The sequence below is a fragment of the Cariama cristata genome, unplaced genomic scaffold (assembly GCF_000690535.1).
Source record: "Cariama cristata isolate BGI_N322 unplaced genomic scaffold, ASM69053v1 scaffold33354, whole genome shotgun sequence".
Lineage (NCBI taxonomy): Eukaryota > Metazoa > Chordata > Aves > Cariamiformes > Cariamidae > Cariama > Cariama cristata.
The window spans coordinates 4,264-14,749 of NW_009612908.1; the positions used below are offsets into that span (position 1 = coordinate 4,264).

The 10,486-nt window shown below is 45.6% G+C and overlaps 1 protein-coding gene across 1 annotated transcript; it reads left to right on the forward strand.

Moving 5' to 3' along the window:
• Positions 1 to 2,435: 2,435 nt before the first annotated feature.
• LOC104160636 (cytochrome P450 2K4-like) lies at positions 2,436 to 9,855 on the forward strand. The gene is made up of 9 exons (XM_009698813.1): positions 2,436 to 2,633; positions 4,850 to 5,012; positions 5,213 to 5,362; positions 5,649 to 5,809; positions 7,035 to 7,208; positions 7,745 to 7,886; positions 8,440 to 8,627; positions 9,129 to 9,270; positions 9,668 to 9,855. The coding sequence occupies exons 1-9, from the start codon at positions 2,436 to 2,438 to the stop codon at positions 9,853 to 9,855; spliced, it is 1,506 nt and encodes a 501-aa protein (XP_009697115.1).
• Positions 9,856 to 10,486: the final 631 nt, after the last annotated feature.

Sequence of the window (10,486 nt, forward strand, 5' to 3'; positions counted from 1 at the left end):
TCACTCTCATGGTTTATTATGTTATCAGAACTCATTGACTGAATTATGGCCTTATAACAGCTCTTTCTCTCCATTATCCTACTGTTACTGTAGCACTATTAACCTATGTCCCATTAAAAGATTGTATGTCCTCCTTCAGATGAGCACACAGAAGTTCGATGACTCTGTGGCTGTTTAATGTACAGGCTTATTTTCTAGCAGGAACTGATTATTTCCCTGAGCTATGCCCACAGGGTCTGCTTACCTGAAGATGATATCGGTTCTGGCTTGGGCTGGTAGAAAGACAAAGACATGTGAGCGAGGAGCAATGTTTTCTCCGCAGTCCTGTGTGGGATGCCTCACCTGCAAGCCAACAACTCAGTTGTAGGCTGTGCTCAAAATTGCACACTGGAAGCCAAGGTGTGTGAGGAAGAAGTGGAGGTGCAGACATGCCGTTAGTTGTATTTTAAAACTGCAATGATCCCCTCCCCTCCCACTGGAGAACTCGTCTCTCATTTCCCACAGTGCATACATCAGTCCAGCAGGTTGCAAGTCCACGGGCTCACTACTTGAGAAAGGATTTCACCCCGTATTATCACCAGGTACAACCTAAAGCTTTAAACAGTCTGAAAGCCCTTGAGAAGGCACTCTTGCTCTATAGCAGTAGCCAGCTCTACTCCAACAGAGCAGTGGTGGCTGTATGTAAACAGAAACAACGAATTTCCTCCACCGGTACCTAACTGGGCCCATGTAGGGTTTTTTCCTCGCTCTATCTTATAAAGTCTCAAGAGTCCCAGTGGTCACATCATTTGCTCAGAGAAGTCTGGCAGAATAGGAAATGTCTGGGAGAAGAGGGTGAAGACCAAGACCTCATAGTTGGGCAGTAAATCTTGAGACAGACATGACCCTCCTTTCTCTGCCCATCCTGCCTAGTCGTCTTCTGCACAGGGTAATTCTCCCTTGTGAAAAACTCCACTCTTGATAACAAGCCTTGGAGAACAGACAGACATGCAGGCCTCTTTTTCATGTCAATCTAGTTAGAGTTTATTGATTCCACTTGCATTTGGCTAATGTACTTTTATTATTATTAATAAATAATCATCATTTTTCCAGCAGTGGAGCCTGTACCAGGGCGCCTTGGAGGATTCTAGCAAAAGTATTATTAAAACTAAAGATTTCTAAAGGGTTGAACAGCAGACAGAATCTGCAACTGGGGAGCAAAATAACCCCACCTGAGAATACGTGATAGAGCATCAAATTGGCCTCTTCCACCACAGCCAGCATTAAAAACTGTGGCCTCCTGTTCATGAGCACTTCTGCTTTGTTGTCATCCCCCAAGGGTGCAAGGGGAGTGGGTGGCTCTTAGGGAGCTGTTGCCCGGGCATGTGGGTTCTTGCAGGACCCTGCCCTGGCATGGGGCATGACTCAGTAACACCTGGAGTGCCAAAACTGTTGCTGTGTGCTCCTCCTGGCTGGCAACCCCTCTGCAATAGCTGCCCAGGCAGCCTCCATCCTCCGTCCTCTGCCTGGCCAGCTGCAGAGCCTGATCCTGGCTCCTCCCAGGTGACAAAGATCCAGGATCTCTTTCCCAGTCTAGGCAGAAAGATTGGCTGGAGGGGACGGTTTCTCCTGGTAGACTGCATGCATCTGCTCATAAACAGGCAGGACAGCTGGGAAGGAGTCATCACCAAACTCAGAGAGAGAGGTGGACATCCAGGCACACAGTCCTCTGGACAGTAAACTGCAAAATAGTGACTGAAGTGGTTTCAGGGGCATTTGGGGAGGAATTTGCCAGCAGAGGAATTTGGGGACAAAGATCAGTAACAGTGTCAGCAATGAAAACACTGCGTTGCTTAAGGAGGTGACTTTACTGGGGTGGCAGGAAAGCAAAATGAGAGCTGTTACCTGTAAGCAGATCTACTCCCATCCGCAATCCTGAATTAGCACATCTTCATGCCACCACCATTCCAACTCCTCCTTGGCCAGCCTTATCTTCTCTGAGGACTTCTTCGCCAGCTGCACCCTGGGCCATGCACTATTGTGGGCTTTCCCTCCCGCGTCCTGCTTCCTCCATTGCATCACCAGTGGTCCAGCTGAGTCCTGTGACCTGGCACCGTGACAGCAATCCAGCATGGGTCCTGTCCCTTAATTCTGCCCCTGAAATCACACAGACCACAACATACCCATAACACAGATTTTCACTGGAAAACAAACACCTTGCCCCAGTGTTGTACATGAAATAGGAGCTCCGGATTAAGATAATCCATGTTTCAGAATAAAATAAGGTGCTTTATTTGGCAGGAAAAAAAAAGTACATCTGGTCTAAATGGAAGTAAACAAGATCTTAGAGTCCTTTTTCTCTGTGTAAAGCCACTTCCCCAGAAGGTGTGTTCAGGCAATGGCAGAAGGGCTATAAAGGGACCCCAAGATGCTCATACCCACACTTGGATTTAGACATGGCCCTACAGAGTTTGCTGCAGTACGTGGGCTCCAGCTCGCTGCTCTGTTTGGCAGCAGGGCTGGTCGCTCTCCTTTACTTTCTTACCAGCTTGAAGAAGTCGGTTTGCGGTTTGCCTCCTGGGCCACGACCTCTTCCTCTGATCGGAAACTTGAATGTGGTGGACCTGAAAAAGCCATTCCAGTCGCTGACAGAGGTAGGGTGTGAGCGAGCAGGCAGGAGGAAAACATGCAATTCCTGAAGCGAGAAATGGAATTAGGGAAATGGAGATGTGATTGTGTTTGCATTGTGTGGAGGGCAGAAATGAGACATTTGGCATATATGCAGGCTGGCAGAGTGAATTTAGCCTTCAGAGGTATACACACGCATACATGTATGGATATACGTAAATATAATACGCACGTTCCTTCCTTTATACACACACAAGCGTAGACCCCCACCCCTTGCAGTCAGCTCCATATTGTTGGTATTTTGAGCCCCTCAGAGGCTGCAGGTAGAAGACTCGAGTCGGGCCAGTCTGCTGACAGATCAGGACTATTTGCCATCAAGAGATGTCTCACTGCAGACAGACCTCTCCCACTGAAGGTGGGTAGGAAGGAAGAAAGGGAGAAAGGAAGGAAGGAAGGGTGTCATCCCCAAAGCAGAGGAAATGGGGTCATATGCACATTTATTTCCAAAGCTAATTATATCCCTGCAATGCAAATCTCAATTCTGCCTCCCCAACCCTTCCCCTGCACACACACACTGGCCAGGGTTATTTAAGACTTGATGCGTGGCTTTTATATGTCTAAGTAAACAAATTGCTTTTTCTTATGCAGCTCCATGGATACTTTTATTTCTAAAAGAGAAAAAGAGGACAAATATTATAAAGCCAGGTGCAATGCTTGTTTCAGAAAGTGTCTGCTGTGTTCCCATAGGGAGGTGGGGGCAAGTCAATGTGAATTCAGATTTCTCCTGGTCACTGTAGAGACAGTTGAGGTGCTGCGAGTGACCTGTCACATACCCTGTGTGTGTGCTTACTGGATACTGCAACGGGGGACACCCCGTCCCCAGGGAACCCTTTCAGCCACCTGAAGAGCTGCAGTGAGGAGGCAGTGCAGACACTGAAATTCTCCAGTTAGCCGTAGAAGAAAGGGCATCCTGGGCTGCACAAGTACAGAATTCCTATAGCAGTTGTGTAGTGTTCATCTGCCTTGATTTACAGCGCAGAGGATGGTGCAGTTTTGATGGGCTGCTGGTCCTGAGCTCCCATCTGATCATAGGTATGTTGGAGGATGCTGGTATGGAAGAGCAACTAATTTTGGTGGTACTGGGGGATTTTGTGATACAGATGTCACGTGAAGGCACCAGACTCATTTTCTACAATCTGCCAAGCAGATCTCTTTAGGCTTTCAGCCCTGCCACATCCAATACTTGTGTTGCTGAGAAAAAACAAGGTGATGGCAAGAAGTGCTAATGCAAAGAAATGACCACAGGAAGGCCAGGAGACGGCTGTGATTCCCTGCCCCTGGCTCTGCCACACACTCTGTGAGCTGCTGGGGATGAAAGAACCAGTGTTAATGTTATCTCCCAAGCCGTCAAACCACCGTTTGATGAAAACAAATTCAATTTGTCTGGTGTAATAACAGGAGCTGCTTCTAATCTGAAATTCAATTTTCAGAATGTATCTAATGCATAGCAAATGGTAACCCAGGCACATCGGAAACCAGAAGACATTTGGAGCGGATGGCTTGCAGTGTATTTAAACGAAGTCTAAAATACCGAGTGAATGATTAGATTGTCAAAGCCACCCTTCTGTGTAACAGATGATTCATATTTAATTTGCTATAAAAGCCTAGAGCTCCTGTGACATTATCTACAAGAATATAGCTCCTAGTTGGATTCAAGTTTCTGGTGGCCAGCAAATAATTTTGCAATGACTGCAACACTACTCACCTTGCCACATAATTAGAGACAAGTGCTGTCCTGAAAGAAAGACTTATTGTCTAGCTTTGTTTTTGTAGTGTTTGTGGCTTCAGCCTCGAAGATGTATGCACCCCCGCTTGCCTCGGGTCAACTGCATTAAAATAAACAGGCCTGCCTGCTACAGCATTTTCTAACCAGCCTCCGAACGGTAGTATCAGTAGTATCGCTACGCTGGCCTGTTACTGCAGAACACCACAGGAATGCAATGGCATTTTATTGGCTTCTCTGATAGGAGCAGTGATAGCAGACACCTTGTTGTGCAAACAGGGTGCAAGCAGAGATGCTGGCAATTGATAACTGTTGCTCATTAGTTGCATTACAGCAGCACCTGGAGACTTCAGGCAGGGCTGGGAGGCTCCTTTCGGGCTAGAAACCACCTAGGGTGGCTAGTGCTAGCGTTTGGGTCCAGATCTGGTTGTGAATGAACATATTTATTTGCCTTGACAGCTCTCCAAGATATACGGTAATGTCTTCACTGTACATTTTGGACCCAGGAAAGCTGTGGTACTGGCTGGATACGAAACCATCAAGGATGCCCTTTTAAATCATGCTGAAGAATTTGGAGAGAGGGCAGAAATACCCATATTTAGGAAAATGACACAAGGAAATGGTAAGTGACCTTTTGGTTGGTTAGGTTTTGTAGTTTGTCTATGTCTATTATATTCTTATGGCAGAGAGTATCATCCTCTTACAGATTGCTTTTTGTGTATATAACAGTCTATCAAGCAGTTTTGGTATCAGTACGTAGGAAGGCCTTACAAATGTTTATTAACCACAGGTAACATAAGGATGTTACACCTTTATTTTCAGGCATAGCATTCAGCCATGGAGAGCTATGGAAAACTATGAGAAGATTCACGTTATCCACACTGCGAGATTTCGGAATGGGAAAGAGAACTATTGAGATCCGAATCCTGGAGGAAGTAAATTCACTTATCAAATATTTTGAATCCTATCATGGTGAGTGTCAAGACTTTCATCCAGAGACAGAAAACATGTTTAGCAGAACAATAAAGATTAATGACACTTTAACTCTGAACAAATGGTATCTCATGGTTAAAGTTCAGCCTACGCTGAAGTAGGTTATTAAACCGAGGCCTTAAAACATTGAAACTGAGTTCCCTGCTCTGCAGTCTGGGTGGTGAATGAGTTTTTTCTTTGGGAGCTCAGGACTACATTTCCATAAGAAAACAGACTGAAATGAGCATAATCACGTCGTCACATGTTTTCATTGCTTGAAATACAGGGAAACCATTTGATACAAAGATGATACTCAACAATGCTGTATCCAATGTCATCTGCTCTATACTGTTTGGAGAGAGGTTTGAATATGATGATCCTGTATTTCTAACTTTGCTGAAGCTGATAAATGAAAATACTAAGCTGCTGGGCTCCCCTATGGTGCTGGTAAGCGCTTGATTTTATGTTTTAGCTTTTATTTTTTGGGGGGTATATCCAGTTGCCCGTGTTTGTGCCCCCGGCCTCCCACATCTTGCCCTTTGAGAACAAGAACATCAGCCAGCCTGTACAGAACACATCTGTGGTTCTGTATCTGCAACGCACAGATTCCCAGGCCCCTGCACTTAGTCTGTGAAGCTGATCAGTAAAAGAAAAAAAACACAAAGTCTTCGCAAAAGGAACTATTTTACCCTATTTGAAGAGCAGAAGCACAATACATCTCTCATATCAGAGATCAGCCCTGAAATGCCATCTGAGCTCTGCCTCCTTGTATTACACCTTCAGTAACCGTCTTACTTCTGCCCCTCCTACAACCAGGTTTGACAAACTTCTTTGTCTTTTATTTTGGCCACTGAAACTCAATCTTAGCAAACTAACAGCTGATAGAAGCCTGTTCCTTCCTGACACAAAGCTTCTGCTTTGAACGCCAGTGTAGTCATCTTTCTGAGCTGCACGGGGGTCTGCGGCTGGCTGTAAATCCAGACTAAGCCCAAAAAGCACCACCCAAGCACAGGTCAGGGTTACACGCTGTGTCCAGACACTCTCCCAGGACAAAGCACCAGCTAACGGTGGGTGTTTGTTTAATCATCTGGCAGGGCAGCTAGTGGTCTTCTTGAAGATGTGCATACCTCTCATGGGATAATGGGGGTGAGACCCCTCCTTTCTCCTGACAGCACGTATATCCATATGACATACTGCAACGCTGTGCTCAGTCCAGCTCCTAGGAACAGTGCAATTGGGTTAGCTCAGCGCTGTGCCTAAGCTAATCGGCTTGGAAAGCACCATGCTGATACAGCAATTCTGTCTGTCTGTGGAGGTGGCCAGTTCAAGTCCCTTCGGCTGCCATAGGATGTGACACATCTGAGGGCTTTCCCCAGAATAAGTACAATGCTGACATCCCAGTCTTTCATATCTGAGACCCTTTCCCACCACCTGGAAGCCTTGAAAGATCAGATGAGTATCCCAAAAGTCATGGCAAGGACTCATGCAGAGGTGTAACAGAGAGAACACGCAATTTCTGCAGCAATGCAGAGCTGCTTGGACTGTGCAAGTGAATGTGGGGGAATTACGGCCTGAAATGTCAGGGCATGGGACAAGGGACCAGGAGTGTGATTTGAGATACCAGCGTCTGTTCAAAATGCCAATTAACAGTAAGACTTCTCTTGCTCCACAGTTATACAATTTCTACCCATCCCTTGGATTTCTCTCTGGAGCTTCGAAGACTGTGCTGCAAAATGTCAGTGAACTGAACACTTTTCTCCAGAAGCTTTTCCAGGAACACAAAGAAGAGTTTAATGAAAATAACTTAACAGGCTTTGTTGATGCCTTTCTGATGAAGCAACAACAGGTACTTTAAAGCTAAGCCTCTGGGTCTTTCTGTTCTGTTGGTTCTGACTTATAGTTAGGACTTACCATCTGTAAGGGACTGGAAGTGAGGGGAAACAGAAAAACTGCAGTGAGCAGAATATATCAAAGCTCATACTCACAGTCAGCTGTGCTGTACTCTCTCTGTAGCCCCACTGAAACTGCTGGTTAAAAGGATCTAGTTGTCAAGGTGTCCCGCGTGGGTGAAGTAAGTTACCACTCAGCACATGTAAGGAGGAGATCATCCCAAACCTTCCTGCAAGAATGGTACAGTGATAAACTTCATTGCAGTAACTAAATTCCCACTAACCTAATATCTAGACCTGAGGATTGCACATACGCTTGGGACCAGACAAATTTCATACAGCATAGGCCCTAAAGCTAAAATACGAAACATTTCATTTCCCAGAGCATATAAAGTCACAAAAAGCTAAAATGCAGATAAAAATGGTGGCAACACAGCCACATATTGGTATTGCTTGCTGTAGAACTTATGGCCATTACCTGTATGTTTTGAAGGAGTCAAAGAAACCTCACACTATGTTTGACAACGGAAACCTGTTGTTTTCAACCCTGGACCTGTTTGCCGCCGGGACGGAGACTACTTCTACAACTGTGCGCTGGGGTCTTCTTCTGATGATGAAATACCCAGAAATTCAGAGTAAGGCTGAGAAGTCCTCTTGTACAATATACTGTTGCATGCTTAAGGCTTTGGTTGTGGAAGGGAGTGGAACTCATTCAGTGTTGCCTAGAGTAATTATTGTGAGTACTCTGAGAGAGATAACAACCGTTGACTTTACAAAGGAATTTGATTCAGCTGGATTGCATTGAACCAGCCTGGCCAAGTGGGAGAGGCCAAGCACGAGTCTTCGGTTACAGTAAATCTCCCCCCCATCGTTATTCTCCTGCAGGCTATGAGCTTACGTCACTAAAGGTCTCCCCAGGAGCTGATTCTGATCTGCTTTCTGTTGAAGGTTATGGGGTAACAAAGGTGTGTAATCAGAACCAGGCATGGTCACTGTAGTGACTCTGTTCAAGCTCCTGTGGCTCAACAACAAACCTGAAAGAACCATACCATACCCTGACTTACTCACTTCTACTCTTCCCAAATACCCCTCAAAGTTTTCCTTTTTCTTCATCTTGGCCAAACTGGAGGCTATTTCAGTTGCAAGATAAGGGGGTTATCAGCTTCTTAATCCTTTCCTCCCTCCAAGGAAAGATTCAGGAAGAAATGAACCATGTCATTGAACCAGGAGAGCTGCCTAAGTTGGAGGACCGGAAAAAAATGCCCTATACAGATGCAGTGATACATGAAATACAAAGGTTTGCCAATATTGTCCCAATGGGTGTATCACGATCAACTCCTACTGATGTGAATTTCCAAGGCTATGTGATTCCTAAGGTGAGCTTTGAGGCTAGCAGCTTATGCTGCACAGATTCCTTACAGTTTTGTTTAAAGTAGACAAGAAGAAAAATATAAAAATCTAAAGATACTGTGATGCATCGTATAATCTCTGATGTGATCCTTTGTCTTGGATCCAGGATAGCTGTTATAAACATGCACTGGACTGTGGTCTGTTAAAGCTGTTTGAATCCAGGATAACCAGAGACTTTAATTAAATTGCACTGGTTTGAATCTCTTATGTCAAATGTGGAACCTCTACTTCAGCATCTTTCTTGAAAGATTTGACTCTAAGAAAGGAATGATTTGTGGTCCAAAAAGAGAGCAGCAGCTACTGATAACAAGCAGAGCCACAGCAGGGCAGGGAAGCATCCCCCAGTTCTGTTTGCCATGGCTCAGTCTTACTTGCCTCTTCACATTAGAAAAAAGCAAGCAGCCTGGCTGGACTAGTAAAGTGATGTGCTCCAAACAGCTACCGTGAGTTTCTTTGATCGTTTTCAGGGTACCGAGATTATTCCACTGCTGACCTCCGCTCTGAATGACGAGTTACACTGGAAAACCCCGGATCAGTTCAACCCTTCCCACTTCCTGGATGCCAATGGGAACTTTGTTAGGAGAGAGGCATTTATTCCGTTCTCCATAGGTAAGGTGTGTGTGGAGGTGCACCACTTGGGGCTAGGCTAATGGGGCACAGTTCCCCCTGATTCCAGGAGAATATGAAAGTCAGGGACACAGAACATAGGATAAGGGATTTCTGGTGACTTCTCCTGTCCACCATTGCTGTTGGTAACCAGCTCTTCTTTGGGAGATCTGCGAGACACTGATTTACCCACAGTCATTGAATAATTTCACATACCTACAGGTTTCTGTGTGGTTTGAGACAAAGTCAGTAGCATCTTTAATATACAGAGAGAAGGAAGGAAAAATCTCCTACCACAGCAGCCTGCTCTCACGGACTACACATCCAGTTTAGAAGGTCTCAGACATCAACACTAACAGTTACGGTGCTGATCATTGACTTCTCTCCTGGTTGTTTTCAGGACGAAGGGCTTGCGTTGGAGAAGGACTGGCAAAAATGGAGCTGTTCCTCTTCTTTGCAGGCTTGCTCCGCAAATTCGTTTTCCAACCTCCTCCAGGAGTGGATAAGTCAGACCTAGATCTCACTGCTGATGTCGGCTTTACCTTGAACCCCATGCCTCACCTGGTTTGTGCTGTGCCCTATGAATGATCAAACAACATGGAGTTAGAGTAGTGAACCCTTCAAGATTGAAAGTCTAGTTACAGAGGAAAAAACCTGTCTGTACCCAAGCTTTAGGGGAAAGAAGACACCGGGCATTGCTATTTTTCTCTCATTCGTGTCATTCTTTCCAACAGCTCTGGTGGTGTCTGTATAATGCAAACCCTGCAGACACCCCTGAGTACTGCTCTCAGAAACAGCGTGATTCATTCCTGGAACAGCACATCAGAGATGCAGTTTTCAGGGCTGTTTGAAAGAATGAAATGGCTTCAAGCCTCCTCCTTAGATGTAACCCATCAGAGGCTCTCCCCTGAGAGCCTCCACGGGGAATTTCTCAGCCCAAAGTCCAAGCTCTATAGCAGAGCTGTTTAGTGATAGCCCAGCTGGAGACAACAGACACTTAATGGATCTAGAAATGTGCCCAGGACGGTTGTTCAGCTGAGCCTCAGACTGAGCTTCCATTGTGCGATACAACCTGCCTTATCTTTATTACAGAGTCCCAGACACAAGGGTGTAACATGGGCTGATGCCAAGAGCTAGGCACGGGACAGTTATCAGAAAACATCTAAGTGGTTTGGGAAATGGGTTCATTCCAACCCACATTAGGCACTTTATGCTGAAG

What these genes read in the sequence shown, in the direction of transcription:
- LOC104160636 (XM_009698813.1), top strand. Translation starts at nt 2,436, where the DNA reads ATGGCCCTACAGAGTTTGCTGCAGTACGTGGGCTCCAGCTCGCTGCTC. An exon ending in GAAAATGACACAAGGAAATG is followed by an intron (nt 5,013 to 5,212) that starts GTAAGTGACCTT and finishes CTTTATTTTCAG; the next exon opens with GCATAGCATTCAGCCATGGA. An exon ending in GAAATACCCAGAAATTCAGA is followed by an intron (nt 7,887 to 8,439) that starts GTAAGGCTGAGA and finishes CCTCCCTCCAAG; the next exon opens with GAAAGATTCAGGAAGAAATG.